Source organism: Brachionichthys hirsutus, chromosome 9 (genome assembly GCF_040956055.1).
Source record: "Brachionichthys hirsutus isolate HB-005 chromosome 9, CSIRO-AGI_Bhir_v1, whole genome shotgun sequence".
NCBI lineage: Eukaryota > Metazoa > Chordata > Actinopteri > Lophiiformes > Brachionichthyidae > Brachionichthys > Brachionichthys hirsutus.
Genome location: NC_090905.1, coordinates 8711606 through 8731826, shown reverse-complemented (window position 1 = coordinate 8731826; position 20221 = coordinate 8711606). Strand labels below are relative to the sequence as shown.

The 20221-nt window shown below is 42.1% G+C and overlaps 1 protein-coding gene across 1 annotated transcript in view; it reads left to right on the top strand.

Moving 5' to 3' along the window:
* agbl4 (AGBL carboxypeptidase 4) overlaps positions 1–20221 on the top strand; it is a 189886-nt gene that overhangs the window by 158855 nt on the left and 10810 nt on the right. Inside the window, exons 7-9 of the mRNA XM_068743739.1 lie at positions 11022–11111; positions 11975–12089; positions 13119–13230. Coding sequence (XP_068599840.1) covers positions 11022–11111; positions 11975–12089; positions 13119–13230 — 317 coding nt within the window. The remainder of the gene's footprint in view (positions 1–11021; positions 11112–11974; positions 12090–13118; positions 13231–20221) is intronic.

Here is a 20221-nt window from a genome sequence, read left to right as displayed (position 1 = left end):
TTTGGTTTACCAGATTTTTAACTCCAGAATTTTGCTGGGTAGTGTTGGCACATAAAGCAGTGCTTGCTTTGATTATAATTTAATCATTACAAAAATCTATTTAAGCTCTTGTCAGTTTAAAGCACATATTCAAATTTTATGTTATCATATTGGCATATCAGCAAAAGTGATAAGAATGCATTTTGTTTTGCAAACCCAGTTTCACAAGATAACTACGGCTGCATACGACAATATGTTTTTATATATTTTTTTGCTTTGATGATAGTAAAGTCTCTTCTTTCATCTGGAAAAAAAGTTTTTGTTTTGGGATTACAGTATTGGCCGTTGAAGAGAGGCAGATTTCAATGTCATGAATGGCACTCAGAGTTAAGGTTGAAAATCACAAATATTTTTATATTTGATGTGGTAATTACCCAATAATACTGTTTTATTACAGTATCACAAGATAATTATGGCTAAATATTATCCTTACATGTATTTTTGTTCATATGTATGTAATATCACCTAGCTTTGATCTTCAATTGCTTTGATGTCTGAAAATCCAATATATACTGTATATATGTTCACAAAATGTGTAATTTTAGAATATTGCATCAGCATGTCGACATTTGTGGAAGATATTCAGACTGTTGAAAACAATTTAAAGGGTGCTGCAACGAGCGGGGCTGCAATGGGCCCCATACATGTGAATGAATCATTCTGGACGAGATTGAGAGAATCAATTCGAAATTGTTATGGCAGTAAAAGTAATCTACAAATTGCTTTGTACATCATTGAAACGGCTGTTATGTTATTTTTGGGAATTAGTTGTATCCTGGTATTGGCCTTCGTTTAATGCATCAGGAGTTGGTTATTGATGAGATATTGATAGGATATTGATGGGATATTGGGATACTGCGATGCTGGAAGCCGAAGACAGCCGAAGTCAGGGTTCGGCTATGACAAATTTGGCTTTTGACTGTTTTGACTTGAGTGAATGTGGCTTGATGCTAATGGGTAGTGATGTGCGATTCCTGAACGAAACCCGTGATTCACTTTACTGACTCATGAGTCATGATTCTTCTTCACCACTGAGTCCGTTCGCTGACTCGTCCCTGCTACCGCTAGTTAGCTGCACAGGTAACTGAGGACACCAATCGGTATATTACTGTTGTTCTAACATACCTTGTAGAAACATGTCGAGTTAATCATTGTCATTGTGAGAAAAGCACCGATTCATGTTTTTTTAATGAACTGCCCATTCCCCTGGTGAACCGTCCCACTCGCTACAAGCTAACATCAGCTCAGCTGCGCTCACAACAAGAGAGTGGTTCAGTGAGTCGCTCACCCCCCCCCTCCCCGCAGCACAACGAGTCACTGAACCGGAAACACTCACGTACGAAATGAATCGCTGAGCCAAAACGCGCATCCGAGTCACTGAGTCGCTCACCCCTCCCTCCCCGCAGCACAACGAGTCACTGAACCGGAAACACTCACGTACGAAATGAATCGCTGAGCCAAAACGCGCATCCGAGTCACTGAGTCGCTCACCCCTCCCTCCCTGCAGCACATACGAGTCACTGAACCGGACTCACGTATGAGTCACTGAGCCAAAACGCGCATCCGAGTGTATGGTTTTACCAAACCCTCTTCCGGTTCTTGTTCTCCGTTGTGGGTGCGTAATCAATGAGGAGAATGTGGGTTAAGATGAAGACATTTATAGAATTAACAGAAAAGTGAAGGCGGGACTTTGCCCCAGCCAATCTAAGCCCATGTTTATCTGTGTTGTGTGACATCGCTGTTGTGATGCGTTCAATTGAAATCAGTCATTACAATAACAAACTAAACATGGTGCGTCCCTGTTGTTCTGTCGGCATGTAAACACGTTGTGGAATCCCATCTACTATGGAAATTCCCTACAGAGTCACTGAGTCCGGACTCACTAACCCCCTTTCAGCGGCAGCAGCCACTCGACTCGAGCCTGGGGGGGCCCTTCCTCACCGGAGCCGAGGGGCTGCTGCCCCGCCCGTTCTGTTTGTCTCACAAGGATCAATAAGAGACTAAATTAAAATTGATATTCAGTCAGTTAGTCCACTGATTATTCTGAAGATAAACTTTAGTGTCCGGACTTAACAGAAACTATTTAATGCCGCCTTTTTATTACAGTATATAATTACAATTAAAAAATATATTTTTGGAATATTGGCGGAAACATAATAAATAAAAATAAAGATGTACAACTTTTTTATTTAATGCTTTTGCACAAGTGTATTGTATACTATACGTATTTTTAGTCTAATGCTGCACTGTTTGAACACATTTTTTGCTGTTGTATTTATATTTTATTTATGCAGAGAACCAAAACAAAATGTTTCCCTTTCAGAACTCCTGATCTTTCCCTCTTTTCCCTCAATGACATTTATTATTTCCCTGTTTCAATCAGCCATTTTAGCAGCATCAATTGGTAGCAGGTAAAACTTGTATTCACAGTATATTTCTATGCACCTTCTGGGTAACTGACTCAGTGACTCAAATGAATCGATTCACTTTAGTGAGTGATTCATTCAAACCCGATTCAGTAAAAAGAATCATAGTTCCCATCACTACTGATGGGTAGCAGGTGTGCCGGTGATTAACACACCAAGGGGAGAAAAACAGAAGCAAACAAACACTAGGATCCTGACACCTACTCTCAGAAATGCAGACATGACAGTTCAATCAAAGCGGTAGCATTACAAACCAACACACGTCAGCCAAGCTTACACAGCTTCTTAAAACACAAGAATTTATCTCTACTATAGACAAAAATATCTAATTATTTCTTATAAGATATAAAATCCGTTTTGCAGCACCCAGATCTCACTGCTATTGTTTAGTACGGCAACGACATTTTAGCAGGCATGAGCTCCTCTGTTCAGCCTTTTCAGTCGGAACCACAGCGTCAGCAAAGACGTCAGCAAAGTGAGGAAGAAGCCAGATGAAAATGGAGTTGTAAATTGACAAGAGAACTCTACCATTGGTCATTTTGTTCTCCGTGGCATCTGCGTTGCCATGCCAGCAGAGAGAGAGTGTCTGCTGTAAAGAGCTCTGCCCCTCCTCTGAAACAAACGGCAACATTCTCTGACCCGCTTCAGACAGCAGAGCTCTTCTACAGCAGATGCGCGAAGATATTTTTATCTTCATGACAGGGAGTAGTCATCGTTTAGATCGGTGATCCCCAATCATACCTGTCAACCAGTACGTTTTTGCCGTACAAAGTACATTTTTTATGCATTTTAAGACGTGTACGGCGTAGAAGAAAATCTGTACGGAAAAACGCAAATTTGAAAATTATGGGTACTGTAGCCATCCGTCAGATGCTGAAATAAGGACGACATGGGTCTCAGAACAAGCGTTTATTAATATCTGTCACTGTTGGCTGTAACAGTTGTAGGGAATTTCCATAGTAGATGGGATTCCACAACGTAATTACACGCCGACACCACTAGGAACGCACAACATTTAGTTAGTGTTGTAATGACTGATTTCAATTGAATGCATCACAGCAGTGACGTCACACACAACGCAGATAAACATGGGGCAAAGTCCCGCCTTCAGGGGACGGAATGACGTGAGGACGAAGCAGGAAGCATCTTCATTCCAACGAAGCGCGGGCACGAGAGCTGTGTTGGAATCTCAGCGCTGATATCTGAACTAACTTGTACTGATCTGTTAATTATATAAATGTCTTCATCTTAACCCACATTCTCCTCATTGAATACGCACCCACGAAGGAGAACAAAGAACCGGAAGAGGGTTTGGGAAAACCCTACACCCTGCTACTAACAGAACAGATATCCTCTCACGTCGTCCTCGACCCCATCTCTCACCCCCTCCCCTCGGGAGCACGCTCACACACACCCCGCCCCTCCTCCGTGGATGCCTTCCCTGACTCCCTGCAGAGCACGGCCACTAACTGTTACGGTACAGTGCACCGAATATCAAGAAACGTGAAAATCAAAAGGCGGCAAAGGTTTGTATTTTTCTGTCCCTGTTTGAAATTTAAATTACAAGCATCATTGATCGATATTTACCCTCGCCGAAGGGGAGGCGAGGGTATTGCAATTGGGTCCGTTTGTTTTTTGTATGTTTGTCTGTTTGCTTGTCTGTCTGAGCGCATAACTCAAAAACTAGGAACCCAATCGACTTGAAAATTTTACACAAGCAAGGTTCTGTCCGTGGCTCGGTCCTCCCCGAGAATGGCGTTGATCCGGATCTGGATCCAGATTCTAGAATTATTTTTACATCTGGAATTGTGCCTCTGCTGTAAACTGCCACTTTAAGAGGGAGGGACACGAATGGCATGATGGGAAAAAGAGTCCAGAAGGTATTTTGTAGTACGTTCCGGAGCAGCAAGCTAGAGCAGGTTTGGCTCCTCTGTTTACTGTCTCACAAGATCGAATAGTCTATTGGCGGCGAGGGTCTGCAATCTCTGATTGTCTTTCTAGTTAAGTTTGGCTTACAAAAATAAAAATGCTAAAGATTTTTTTTTTTCGAAATATCTGTTCTTATTTAAAAATTTAAATTACAAGCATTATTAATGGATATTTTAGTTTAGTTAAAATATCAAATGCTAAACTGTATCATAATTAATAATGTCCAACTATGTACATGAATAAACGCATTTGAAAAAAAAAATATGGTGTAAAATTATTTTGTATTTTGTAAGGAAAAATACAACGGTTTGTAAGGCCATGGAGCCTTGGAGGTTGACAGGTATGCAACCTTTTTCCTGCCACGGACTGGTTTCAGGCCGGGCAATTTTTTTGTTTACCAATAAACTTTATATTATGCACTTTCAATAATAATTAAACAAGTATTACACCAATATCTACTCACCATAAATTGTGGTCTCAATAATTGCTTCTATCCCTTCATGGTCACGTTTTTTAGTTTCAGAAATTTCACGTTCTTGTCTTTTAACCCAGGGTTCTTGGTCTCTATGTGCCGAAGCCGTTTTGAACCCTTCATTGCCTCGTAAACGAAGCCAGTCAGCTGTAGATTAACCCTTGTTTTAAGTATGACTCCAGGTTAAAATAAGTTTTCTTTTCTTGGAGGTTGCCAGCTCCTCTTCTTCCTTCTCCTCTTCTTGCTACCCAGTTGGACTTTTCCCCTTAGCAAAGAAGCTCTCCAAAGACGTTTGTTTTTTATAAATTTTTGCTAGTTTACAACCGTTTTTAGTAACGTATCATGTGACCAAGAAAATTCACTTGCGAATGTTACATTGGAGAAAATCCTTTCGTTTTTCAAAATAAAACACCTTTTAGACACTAATAATCAATAAAACTGAAATTTTATGAATTAGTTCTTCATTCTGTGCGACCCGGTAACAAATGCCTCACGGCCTGGTGGTTGGGGACCACTGGTTTAGATCACTCTCATCATGGTGTGCCCACTCTAAATACTCATCTGTGACCCTGAAAAGATCGGAGCTCGCATCAATGGCGCTCAATGGTGGTCAAAGGCCTGTATAACCACCTCTCCCTATTAACATAATTAGAAAACCCTTCAGCTCAGCGTTGAATGATGATGTTTAGGAAAGGTTGTCTCTCCTCCTTCCTGCCCCTTCAATGATCATCCCTCTGTGTCAGCATGTCAGTCGGTTACTCCCATCATCTGTGACCTCCACTGTCATCTGGACCGCCCTTGAGGAGCAAAAATCTCTCCATTTCACAGGGACCAGCCATAAGGGGGCTCGATTGTGGCAAATTGATCCATAATTGCAAAGCGCTCAGGGCTTTTTATCTTGCCGCCTCTTGATATCCACTTTAGAGGCCCGCCGTTGGCATATTTACATGCTGTCATCTCAGGGGTTTCCTCTGTCCCACCCCTCTCTCTCTCTCTCTCCTTTTGTCTCTCCACCCTTCATTGACTATGATTCTTTGACATGTCTCGACATGGCCATTGGAAATCCCTTTCCAGGTATCCTCTCTCTCTCTCTCTTCTCTCTCTCAGACACTGACACACACACACAAACACTGGTGTGTACTCAGATACCACTCTGGCCATCACCTCTCTCCCTTTGATTGCTCTCTTCAGCAGCAAACACATCTTCAAAAGTTGCGATGGCCGAGGAGATAGAGAAGGAGTGAAGGATGGAGGTGGGCACAGATAGGCAGAGGAGAGATGAGTAGATAATAGGACAGAAGTAGAGGTGACTTAAACCCAACAGACTCCTCTGAGAGTTCTCATCCGGTATCTTTCTTCATCATCGGATCTATTCTGTGTATGTGTCCAATTACACTTTACTGTTATAAGTCTGACTATAATCAGTTCTGAATAAAGATTGTGGCCCTGGTGTATGACAATAAACAGGGATTCGGACCCCCCCCCCACCTCTCACCTCTCTGAAGCTCTAGTCTTGTGTGGTGTGTTAAATGACATTGGATGCTTCATGAACGTGTGAGGAGGCATTTGCAGGACCCCTGTCTCTTCTCAGCACAGAAGAGACAGGGGCCCACACCACAGGCCCCTCCACCACCTCCACACATAAGCACACACAGTTACATTGAGAAACAAAAATTACGTCGGGACTCGGGACCTGGTCAATTCTTTGAGAAGAAAACATCCGAGCATATCCCCACGCCTCACAGTCTCACCTCTACTGGATTTTGTCCTCCCTCTTGCTCTCTGTTTGTCCTTGAGGTGGTGGAGGATGGTGTCAGAGCGTGAAGCGAAGCGAGGGGTGTGTGCTCACTGGGCACTACACGCTGCTGCATCTTTTCCCAAGGCTCTGTATAAATTCAATGCAGCGACAATTTACAGCCTGCACCCACCCTTGATGTGACGCGTCAAGCATGTCTTGTTGCCATCTCACCAAAGTGAGGTTAATTTATTGCAGTGTAAAACTAACAGAGCAGGAGGCAGGGGGGGAGGCAGAAATATATAGAGAGGCCTTGGTTTCAGGTTTGTTGTATATTGTGTTATAAAGATGTGTCCAGTGTGACTTATTATTATAAATTATTTTATTAAATCATCATTTTATCACTATGGAGCCGGGTTACAGTGCACAGAGGTTCCTAATGTGTGCCAAAGAGAATGAATAGTCACATTCATCTTTTAAATGTAAGACTTGATGCCATTTAATGACTGCTAAAATAACTGTAGCCACACAGTCCTGGAATTGTTCCTCATCCTTGGGTAAATGTATTTAAATATATTCCGCGATACATTAAGGAGGTCCTGACAGGGCTGCCTTTGTACCTACCGAGGAAGAATGATGAAGATGTTCTCAGTTAATTACATCATGTCACAACTTATAAGATTGAACCCAAAGTTCTCAGGACTGCTGTCTCAGAAAGAGCTGACCAGCATAATCAGGACTGACCTTCAGAGTCCATTGGATTTACGTTGTTTTTCACAGGCACTTTTCTTCTCTTAAGTAATTTACATATTTATCAGAGCTGATCGCAGTCTGATGTCCTCAAAAAAAAAAATATTTTCGGCGAACTGCAAGAGAATAAGCAGTAATGTGCCGTAGTGAAGCATGTGACTTTGGCAGGGAAAGAAATATGCTGAGGGAGCACTTTGATTTGGAAGTGTGGGCGTACATTTTGCCTCTGCTGCTTTCACTCACTCATTGTCACCTCCCTTGATGTTGCTCATTTCCTTTCTAATTCTTTTATTTAGCTATGTTCTCTACTCTGCCATGACAGGCCCATGGAACTCTGTGAAGTTGTGTAGGAATCCATTTTGTCTTTTCCACACATGCATCATCCGTTTGAGACAAGGACTCTAGACTGTTTTTCCACACCAACAGTGGAAAAAAATAGAATGTTTATTCCATTACTTTTGATCTGGCGCAACAGCTTTTATGATTTTGAGCACTTTTTCTGACATTTTGCCAAATGGCACAATTAATTCTTTCCTCAATCACATAAATAGAGTTATTGCCACAATTTAAATTGAGCAATCACAACAGAAAAGAAACAAATTATCATTTTCTCCCCCCAAAAATGATGCAATTATCAGTGCTAAATGGGTTTTCTGAATATTTTATTAGTTATTGGACATGAAATTGTTCAAAATTATAATTTGTGCATGTTTGTAGTTTGTTTATTTGTAATGAAATTAATTCTTAAAAGTATTTTTTTATGATTATATGAATGAAATAGCAGTGGGGTTTTTTTTTCAGACATCAAGCTTTGCATTTCAGACATATATTGCTGAAATGCAGTTGTTATGGGTTTTTCCCTCCTACTACTATTTTCTTAAAGTGAATACAAATGAAGAAAACAAGTTGCAGGAAAGGCAATCGGGATTGGCTACCTTTCATTCAGATCTCTTGATTTCTCTTTCTCTTTTATTTTCCCCTTTGGTTTCCTCTTTTTATCTGTCCATCTATCGGCGGTGCGCCTGCCTGCTGAGCTCTACTGCCACCCAGAGGCCAGGAGATGCAGCTGCAGTGCTCAGTTCAGGAGACAAATCTTGAACTTGACCTTGACCTTCATGTGATGCATCACCACCCCTGAACCTGAGATGAGATTTTGCCTAATGACGTTGACTTGCAGGTCCACTCTGGGTTTCAGGGTGCCTCTGGAATAGTGGGACTTAATTTTGTGCCGCATCGCTTGGCTGGGCACAGCGAGATACAGAGCTATGCAGAGATACAGACAACATCAACACAACAACTTGGGCAATTGTTAGAGCCCTAAGGGCTTTTTTATAGTCAAGAGGACCTTCTCGGACAAAATGTGTCTAACTGTAATCATCAGAACTAAACCTGAACACCTAACTGTTGCCTTAACCTAATTCTAACCATAAACCTAAGTCTGAAATTGCAAGAACCTTTCAAAGCAGAAAAGTCCCCAGAATTATTTTTGAAGAAAAACTCCACAGAAGGAGAGAAGCGCATGCACACACACACACACACACACACACACAAAATGTTGGATAAAGAGTGGATTAATTGTGGGTTCCAGGAGCCTGCTATACGAGATTGTTTTGATGAAGCAGCAAGGGTACGGCGGCAGTGGGACTAAATGTAGCATGGCCATGATGGTTGAGCACCCTGACAGTCGGGACGCGGCTGCTCCGGTTTGGCTCACAACTTTCTGGGTCCTTTGTTTTACTGTAGTGATAGATGCAGTGTATGTGTATTTGCCGATGCATTTTGTTTCCTGATTGCAGTGTTTTGTACTGCAGTGTGTGTGTGTGTGTGTGTGTGTCATGGCTGTAGACTTGTGACAAGAGTCTGTGTGGTGGCCTGGGGTTGAGGCCAAAGCAGAATTTCTAAGTGATGGAATTTCACAGCCACCAAGCACTCATGCAGCGGCCGGCCAAACCACAAGCACTCACATTTACAACAGCGGTTCGTCCCGCTCCACGGAGACTCCTGAATGGCAAAGCCATTTGTCTCTGTGAAGGGCAGAGGGAGAGAAAAATGAAATAAAATCAGAGGCAGAGTACTTAAATCGAGCAGCGCTTTTTGTTGTTGTTTGTTTACGACCCCTTACTGCGCAGACAGACACACATTCATACACGCAGAGAAAGAAAATGTGCATGACCCACACACCCTGCTCTAAAACTAAATTGGAATTAAGAAGGAAAGGTGTGTGGCTAAATGTTAATTAGCATTTTCTCTTCTCAGCAGAAGCAGGTGGAAGAATCAATAATATATTACGTTTTTGTATAAAGATGAGATACGCATTCACTTTAATCCTTTCGTAACAGCAGATAGAGGCAAACACAGACTGGGAAAACAACAAAAGGTTGACCTCTGAATGGCAGCAAGTATTTAGATTCCGGATTCGATTCCATTTTGTGCAGAGTTTGTAAGTTCTCCCTGTGTCCGCGTGGGTGTTCTCTGGGTTCTTTGGTTTCCTCCCACCTCCAAAAACATACAATGTAACGGTAATTGAATTGATCACTCCAAATTGTATGGAGGTGTGGTTGTTTGTGTGTGTTTGTCTTTCATGCGGCCCCACGATGAGCTGGCATCTCATCCAGGGTGTACCCCGCCTCCAGAGCAACCCGTGACCCGCAAGGGAGATAAAGTGGCTGTAGACTACAAGAAAATGGATTGATGAAAGGTTAAAATCACCTCAAACAACAGGAAAGCACTTTGACTTTCAGAACATATTTTCTGTCATTTTGCTCATGACTTCAAATTTGCCATAAACCATCCCTGGAATTCACTCGAACTTTACAGCAGGTGTCAAATAAGACATTTAAACACATTCTCTTCATTCTCATCTAATTAAAAGTCTCATATGTAGTCATGCATAACTCTGCAATCCAAAAAAAGGCCTCTAACCTGAGACCTCTTGCATTTACGTCTCAATTTCAATGTCCTCAGTATGACAAGTTTGCTGAAAGGTTCATTAACCCTCATTAATGAAGAAAGAAAAGTGTCAGTGAAGGGACTAGCAGTGCTCAAGAAAAGTCTCAAAGACACAACTCATTTGTCTGAAATTGTGACCAAGGCAGAGTTAGTTGGAAGAAGTGTCTTACCAGCCAGAGCTGAAGACTTGAATCAAAGAAGACCTCCCTGTGACTGGCTGGTCCCGACCTCCATAGATGTATAATTCACATCTATGGTTGAATATTCTGTGCAAGGTGTTGGTTTGATGTTTGCTTCATGTGTTTCTGGCTGGAAATGGATGGCCAGGTCAGTGTTTTGACCCAGCGCTGGCCTGGAATGGGTGACTGGGACGCTTACCTCTGACACCAGTGTAAGAAAACCTTAGTTAAATCCATTTCACACTGACAGTTTAGACTCGGGCATGTGTATAAAAGGAGTTTGCTGGCAATGTGATAGGTCAGTACAAGGGTGCGCTGTGTTATGTGTCCAACTAAAAAAACTGAGCAGTAGCTAGGGAGTTGTAGCTCGTGGCTAACTCAAAGTCCCTCTCTCCTTTACAGAGGTCAGTTTGTTTGCACCTGCAGCAGGTTAAGAAGAACAACCAAGCCTTTTTATACTCAGACATTCTGCATAAAAGGTTTAGTAAGACATGCTTTTGTTCACACTTTTGTCCCCTTTCTTTTCTCTTTCCCGCCTTCAGACCATCAGAGTCCAGAGAGGGAGAAGAAACTGGTCTTTCTCACAGCTCGTGTTCACCCTGGAGAGTCTCCTGCCTCCTATATATGTCAAGGTAGAGTTTGTTGTGCTGATCAATTCATTGATTTCATTTGAATGCTTGTTTGTACGTTGATTGGAGCACAGGAACATGTGTCAGAGTTTATTCATGTTTCTTTAGGGGGTACAAGAACTTCCTAAATAATGTCTGTGGAAACATACTCCAAGGGTGTATGTTAGTTGTGTTATCTTCACTCTTTCAAATTCAAAATTAATAAAGCAATAGAAAAAACTCTACAGCAGAAAGTGTCTTTTTGTGTAGCACAACAACCTAAAAGACAGATTTTATTGGGTTTTAATAGCCCTTTTCTCCGACTCGGACTGATGTGAGTAGGCGGGTTCGCTCCCTCTGGGTCCCACTTTTGTGTTAATAGAAAGCAGGTCTGCGAAAGTCTGCCCTGAGGAACGTACGAAGGCCACAACCTTAATTTAGGATGTAGTCCCTCTCCAACACTGCTTGAACAGTGAGTTTGTAAGGGAGGGATTGGCAGGGAAGAAGCAGTGGGACACGGAAAAAAAGGTTTTTGCCATATCTGTCCATCTATCTATCTTTTCTTCCTCTATCTCTCCTGCTTTCTCTGTGTTTCATTGTGCGTGTGCGCGCGTGCGTGTGTGTGTGCACGCGCATCGTCCTGAACATCAGATGCGTTGGCTTCTAGCCTGCAGTTTGCTGTCTGTTTTTCCAGCCTCGTCAGCTCTATTCCATTTGTATCGATTTAGGCTTGACGTCTCCTCTTCCTCCCCTGATTCTGACGATGCCCCTCGCTGTCCTTCTTTCTCCTTTTTTCTCAAAACTCAATTAACTGCCAGCCATCTCTGGTTTTCTTTTCAAGTGTATTTCCGTGTGTGTGTGTGTGTGTGTGTGTGTGTTTGATATAGGTGTGATTGATTTCCTCGTGAGCCAGCATCCCATGGCACAGATCTTAAGGAACCATGTGATTTTTAAGATCGTCCCCATGCTAAATCCTGATGGCGTCTACCTGGGCAACTATAGGTACGAAAACACACCTCTTTGACATTTTAAATTAAATGCATTGTTACATTGCACAGAATTCACACAGCACGTAGTTTTACATTCTGATATTAGGATTGCGCTCTTAACACCACCTTTAGGGAGCTTAATGAATTCATATAACTCAGAGCAGTGTATTTGTTAGAAGATAGGTCTGGTGTTCAGCATGAAAGCCATTCTGTCTCTCTCTCTCTGCCCCCCCCCCCCCCCCCCTCTCTCTCTCTCTCTCTCTCTCTATTGCTGTAGCTCTGTGGGCAACCTCCTCTCCTCTATTCTCTTTCGTTTCTTCATAATTGCCTTTAACTTAATAGGCTCAGCCCCAGGAATACTAATCTGAACCAAGATAAGCATCAGCAGCCTGCTCTCAGTGTGTTTGTGACCGCCATCTAGTGGCCATCTCTTGTCACTACCTATGAAAATATTTACAGGAAACCTTGATTGCTCTGCCGATCTCTGTAATATTGTTGTATGTGATTGGTGACTGTTTAAAGGGTATTTTTGTTAGTCTGCTTTCACAGTGAATAGTGATTAGCAGTACACTGATAGAAAGTGAATTGTGATCGTCCTCATCATGTCAATGATAAACACACACGCACTTTCTCCCAATGTCTTTCTCTCTCACACAAATGCATGCACAGACAGACAGTTATCCCTGTAATGCATATCAGACAAATTAAAATAGTTCCAGAACTGAGCCCTCTAAGAGGTTAAAACGGTGGCTGTTAAATCTCTAAATATTTATCATTGTATAAAGCCTGAATTGGAATCAGAATTTCATACTCATATAAAGCCAGTAAAAAGTAAAAGTCAGTGAGTATCCATCAGTCATGTGTCAGGGTTACAGAGGGAACCAATTCAGAAGCATTAGTCCATAGTCTCTCAAGAGGTCAAAATTATGATTGTTTTACTTTAAACCTGTCTTTGTGTGTGTGCACGTGTGTGTGTGTGTGTGTGTGTGTGTGTGTGTGTGTGTGTGTGTGTGTGTGTGTGTGTGTGTGTGTGTGTCAACAGGTGTTCTCTGATGGGTTTTGACTTGAATCGCCACTGGCAGGATCCGTCTCCATGGGCCCACCCCACACTGCACGCTGTCAAACAGCTCATAGTGCAAATGAACCAAGACCCAGTGAGTGTGCACACACACACACACACACACACACACACACGTCCTCTGTAGTGTACTCTATATTCCTTAACAGCAATGTCTGCTGGTCCAGTTTCTTGCCTCCATGCTTGGTTCAGCATGTTCCTTCGGTACGTGTTTAAGGTTTGTGCACAGGGGAGCATGGAGAGGGAAGTCAGCACCTATAAAATGTCCGCTATGCTCTCCTGGCCATTCAAAATGTATTACTGAAGCATAGCTCTACGCTTTCAGTCTCTAGATGTACTGTAACACTGTCCTTCTCCAGTGTGAATCGTCCAAACGAAGGAAAGCTGCAGACATGCAAGGGATTTTTCTCTTTATTCCTGATGGTAATTATAAGAAGAACAGGAGGTTGGCAGGCTTATTGAAGGTCAGTGTGTGTCTTGGGAATACTGTGCCCTTTTGTACACTTCTCTAATCCTGATAAGAGAGGGAGCGGGGCCGAGGTGGGATGCAGGGCAGGCCAGAGATGGGGTGAGGCGTGGGCTGGCATCGGGCAGATTAACCTTTTCCCCTGGCACTGACACACTGATCGATAGACTGTCATTGCAGGGTGATCCACTCATGCCTATCGTTCACACGCACACGCACACACACACACACACACACACACTGCAGTGCTTTGGCAAAAAGATTGTTGCTGATGGAGGAAAATAAAAAAAACTAAATTTGCCTACAATGATTTTGATGTTTTTCTAAGAATTTAATTAGATTTTAATCATTTTTTATGATGTCATCAGTCAGAGGAAATGTCATGAGTTCACAACATCTTTCATAATTGGGTCCACGGTGGCTGGAGACCTGCGTTGTATTTTTACCAGCACATTTGAATATGTACAGTCTCACAAATGTTGAGTTTATGTCATATGTTTAGCCTAATAAAGGAACTGGATCGCCTGTCGGACTTTGAGTTCTCTAGCTGGGTGAAGTCACCGGCCAGCATTAAACTGGAACGTGTTTTCTCAATCCATTCCTGCCGGTCAGATGCCTCCAGCCCCTCTCCCTCCCTGTTGATAACCATCTTCCCATGACTTGTCCTCCTGTGGACCTCTTCTCCCAGACAAATGCCTTCAGTCTTGCAGAGTTAATTTGGAGGGCTGGCTCTCTTTCTCTCTCTTGCCACTCAGTTAGTCCCATCAGACCCACGGCCTCATGTCTGGAGCTCCCAGATGACAGTTCCAATGCCAGGTCTGCAGTCAGGAGACCCTGTGCTGCTGCCCTCCATTCATGCTCATCGTGCACAGCGGGCATGTAGTCTAATGAGGATGCTAGGGTTGGAGGCCTCCACTGTAGGACTCCATTAACACGAGATCAGCAGGAGCTCCAGCGGAACAGTCGACCTGGGATGGTATAAATAGCCTTTACGCTAGCTGAAGATCATTTAGTGAGATCTTTTGTTCAGAAATCAGGGGAGTGAGAGGAAGATAGAGTTGAAGTTGGATCATTATAGATTTTTCTAATTATTAAATAGATATTCTGGCTATAGGCTACGATTAAGCCTAAAACGGTTTGCTTGGTCCTCTGGAAATGTCACCTCTTCTTTGAAGTATGACATTTCAGCTGCCAATGAGCAGACACTGGCATTGATCTGCAAAACATGAGCCCCTTCCTACAGATTTATTTTGTGCAGTTAGTAAAGCATTACTTTAGTCTAATTCTAATTCTCAGACAGATGCACTCGCCTCTTTCAGAAAGACATTGGCCTGAACATTATTTGTGATGTGTCTTAAATGTAATAGATCCATGGCTGGCAGGAGGCACGTTTGTTGGTTTAGCTCCAACAGCAGCCTCGTTTTGTCCTTTTAATGTTGCTGTCGTTTGCTGCTAACTTTAGTTAATTAGGAATGCAGATCTCGACACTGTCTCTGTTAATGGTGTCTGCTGGCTACAATAAATTGTAATTAACTCATCCTGATTAACAGAGATCCGTTTGAAAAAGCGCAGTTAAAGTCTCTCTGTGATTCATTCTTCACAGTGTGCTTCTTTAATTCTTTCCCGACATGGACCAACCCAAGAACAAAACCCAATGTTCAAAAAACTAACCCTGAGACCAGTGTTTGAATTGTTAGTATACATGAGATAGAGAGAGTAACAGCAAATTGATCAAAGATCGAAGATCAATTATTCTAAAGCTTAATGAAAAAAAATGTGATTTAAACGGAAACAAAGAATTCAAGTTGTATTTTTATGTAAATGTTTCTCTTCTGGTAAGTCGCCGTGTGTTGTACACTATACTCGCTGAGTTCAATATGTGCTTCTCTCTGAGAGTCAAGAATAGAAATCCGGTGCAGATTCTGAGCACTAATTGAATTCAAAGTGCCGTGCAAATTTGCTTTGGGACTGTGTGTACATAATTCTGACCTGACTTTTTGTTCAATCACTGTGCCTTCTTTTCTAATTTAGATACACACACCTCTTTGCATAATGCATTATGACTCAAAGTCGCATTGCCCTCCGTTGCATAAAGAAGCCAATTCAGTTTGAAACGCCATCAGCCGGTCTTGTGTCAGACATCCTCGTCACTGGAAAGCAATTCTCCATCATTGTGAATTCAGCAGAACTCTTTCAGCTTCCTTGTTCAGTTCAAGGCAATGACTTCCCAGACAAGTGCCAATTCAATCAAAGCTAGACCAATCCAAGCGGCATTGTTATTGATGGATTTGAATCTTTATTTGATAAATATCTGTATACAAATTGAACACTGGTGAAAACATTTGCATTCTGCAAACAGTTTCCTGAACAACAAATTACGGTTTCAAATCGCAACTAGTCCCATTAGCCAGCTTACTTATAACTATGCTATTAATAAAATGAATAGGCTGACTGCTGAGTATAAATTGTTACAATTTGGCATCAAAGCTATAAATTTGTCCCTTCTCACAACACACAGAAAGCGTAATGACGGACTGGAAAATAATGGCAGCAAATATATTCTTCCTTTAGTGGATAGAAAGGCTGCCAGGGTGGAAGTGAAGCACACTGAATGTTTATTACTCCTCAGCAAAACTTGTCTCCAATACTTCACTTTGAGTTTAATGTGCATTCATCAGAGCAGATGTGACAGGTAGTTTAGGTGTTGAGGTTAGAACAGTCAATTAGCATGAGACAATTATAGAATAGTTTGTCCTTATAATCTGCCTTAGTTTCAAGGTGGCGTGTGTCATGTAATAGCATTTGCTCAACTTTTGATTTTAAGATTGATTTAAAGAACCAAAGGCCACAATCGTACAGATCCTGATGAATCCGCATCCCATCCTAAAATCATGGGTTTGATTTCTCAAATGCTCTTGAAAATAACAATGAAGTGAGTTCCCTGGTTTTATTTTGGCACTTTACTATTGATCATTTCACAGCAACAGTAAATTGATCTTTTGATTGCTGCTACAATCGTGAAATGTTGTTATTGCCGTAACTAAATTGCAGTTTTTCATGGGATCTTGCACAAATCATTAACTTAATTTTTTTTAACTGCAATGTGTAACTAAGTTTCAGTTCATAAACTAGGTGTAAACTTCTGCTCCATCAATCGGGCTGCCTTGCTCAAGTAGTTTTATAAAAAAAAAAATCATAATTCGCCATCAGCAGCTGAACATTGGTCAGCGGGGAAAATGCCTGAAAAAGGCAGCGATGCAAGGAGCCATAATCTGTTCCCAAGCTACCGTGTTGTTTGTTTTGAAAAGAAAGCAATGAGAGTAAGGGGGGGGGTGAGACCAAAGAAACAAATGGGCCCATCTCCCTCCTAAAGCGTCGCTTTTCAAACTCATTTATCAAAGCAGAAGAAGAGAAATTCTTGATTGGCTGATTACTAGAAACATTCATCACCAGCCGACATAGCCTCCCCAATTTGACACTGCCACATTGGATAATTTGTTCAGGATGACAAGGAGGTCATTGTTGCATTGGCTTCTTTTTGACCTTTTTATTATTAGAAAATGAATGTTACCTCTGAGCCAAATGTAGGTCCTGTCATTGTGCTGAGATGAATTTTGTATCTTGAAGTCCTCCCTAATGTCCTCTGTCTGTGACCGTTACAGCCCAAAAATCCACTCCTTTTGGTGTCCCTTTCTCTGATAAGTCATAAAATCTGCCTTGTGTACAGATTTGAGGTTTGTCTCCGTCTCCGTATCATCCTCCCAACGTGTGATGTCTTCTGGCGTCAGCCAACCATTTCTGATCCATTTCTGAGATTTATGACCAATTTTACCGCTTCATCCCTGCATCGTTTCCATCCCTCCATCATTCCTCTCTTTATTCTCAGTCAGTGTTGATTTTTCACAGGAAGATAAAGCTGGAAGTTGGAATTTACCATTTACTGAAATTCCTTTTTCAAATAGAAACTGTCCAGGCGCGCTTTAGCAACAATAAGTAAGATGGGGCAGACCTGTTTGAATTCCAGTTTAGTAGCCTTTTCACCATGAAGGCCCATCATAAGGCCTGCGGTCCTGTTGATCCATCTTGTGCTCCGTTGTGAGATATTTTTCTCATTCACTTGATGCAGCAGGAAAGATCCATCCCAGAGTGAGCAATCCTCTGATTTATGACAAAGACCTTCATGTCTGCAGGATCAGGGTTCCCATTTTTTGTCAAAACGAGGGTTGGGCTTAGCAAATAGTCATTTTGCATCCCTCCAGTCACAGGGCTGGCGTATCAACCACTGGGATGTTATGTGGCACTTCAAGGCCCAGATACACCGTGCACATGAAGGAAACCATGTCAGTCATTCCACAGGTGCTGCAGATAATCGTTAAATGTTAGATATTTATATGGCCGGCGGGTTCGAAACACTTTCCCTCCTTCTCCAAAGCTAAACTGCTGATGCTGAGAGCTTTATTCGGGAGCTTGTAATCCTGCATCAATCAGCTTTTTCCCCCTTTCAGTGTAAAGACAACCCCCCCTCACACACACACACACACACACACACACACACACACCCTGCAATAATTAATATGCAAGAGACAAGTGCTTGCATTACAAAATTCATTCCTTGACCTTCTAGGTTTTACATTAAACGGTCTGCAGCCACTGCAAGTTCACCATAAGTTGAAAGTTCCCCGGAGTTCCAGCGGCGAGATGGAGCTTTGTTTCTCTCAGAGAGGTTTAATCTGGACAAGTCTCGCTCGCTCTCTCTCTCTCTCTCTTCTTCTCTTCTCTGTCTCAAATTGTCTTCTGACTTTCATTCTGCAGTCTCTTTTTATTAATTGCCCCTATTACAATCGATTACAATTTCAAATGAACAATTCTGGAGGTCGGAGCAAGCTGTTAATTGATGCATCAATCACAGTGGTGGGGCCTTAAGAGCCATCTCAGCTTGATTGGCAGGGCATGAACGGAGTATTATAGAAAGCGACTATAGTTTCCACACGTGTGTCCTCCCTGGAGGAGAAGCGTTCTTAGTTAGTGTTAGGACATGCACATGCACACCAATCAGCAGCGTGCGTCTTTTTGATTCCTTTTTCTTGCTGGCTGCATTTCCTGTGTCTGTATAATATGAGTCCAACGTTCTGAGACAATTTAATGGTTTTCAAAATTTCAGCATTGTCATGCTGCTTCCACAGATCAATGTCCATTAATATAATTCTCCAAATTAGGTCTGCAACTCTATTGATTTGCCCTTTGATTCTTATCTCTATTGATTCTACACTTAAGATGATTTTTTTGCTGTTGTTGTTGTAGTTTATTTATTTATTTATTTGGGTTAGGGTTTATCTAAAATGCTGTGGAAATTAAAAAGGTTTTTACTCACAATTTCCGATCTTTCCATCTTTTAACTTCTTCTTTTGTCTGACCAAATCCCAGGTGAAGTTTGGACAGCAAACAAATACTGTATTCAAATATGTGAAAATGGAATTTGAATTGTCGAAAAATTAATTGTTTTATTCATTGGAAAATTGACTAATCGGTCAATTGAGCAGTTGTTTCAGCTTTGTGTTTGCTTTTAGTCTTTCCGGTCTCTTGTATGATCTCACAGCGCTAATGAGTGTATGCAAATCCATAGAAATTTATATTGACTATTGATTGAATTTTCAGATGTGATACCAATCAATCAACCATTGGTTTTTAACTGAATCAATGTATGATTCATTTAAAAAAAATACAAAAAAATAATGAATATTTGTAATATTCTGGGCTCTACTAAGTCTGCCACATTTATTCAGCCTCTTCCAATCTATCCAACTATTTCTCCTCTTCCTCTTTTTTCTCTTTTCCCTCCGTCTCATTCAGAGGAGAGTGACCCAGGTGATTATTAGGCTGGTTTCCCTCATCTGGTTTTTTGGAGCTTTACCTTCCTTCCTCTGCCGAATGGGGCCGAATCTACCTCTGTCGCTACCTCTTTCTCTGTTTTCACCCCCATTGACTCTCCTTTATGTCTCTATATATTTGTCACTCTGTCTGCGCCCCATCGCCGCCACTGCTCAATTGGCTGCACTTAGCTTTTTTCTCCTCTTTTTTCTGTTTTGTTTTTCTGTTGTTTTTCCCTACCTCCTCCATCTTTTCACCCTCCCACTGTCTTTTTCGAAACCACCCCTCCTCCTCCACCTTCTCCTGCCGCTGCTCCTCTCCTCTGGGGCTCCATCCATCAGGTTGTCGGGGGCTGCTCGCGGCTGACTCCCAGCCACCATATTTCACCACCAGCCAGCCAAGCAGCTGACAGCACAGCCGCTGCCAGGAAATTGCTTTGTCTGTGAGCGGAATTTCAAACACAGGCATACTGCATCGCCCGGGATGTCCAAGCTCTCTCTCTCTCTCTCTCTCCTGTCAATCTCTGTACACCTCCCCACACATATCTCTCTCTCTCTCTCTCTGTGTATCTCTCTGTTTGTCTTTATGTACTTATTTCCTCTCTTTGTGTCCCCATCGCTTTGTGTTTTTCTATTTGCTCTTCTCTGCCCCTCTGACACCACAGGCACAGGCACACGCACACACACACACACACACACACACCCACACACACACACACAAAGCATATGCATCT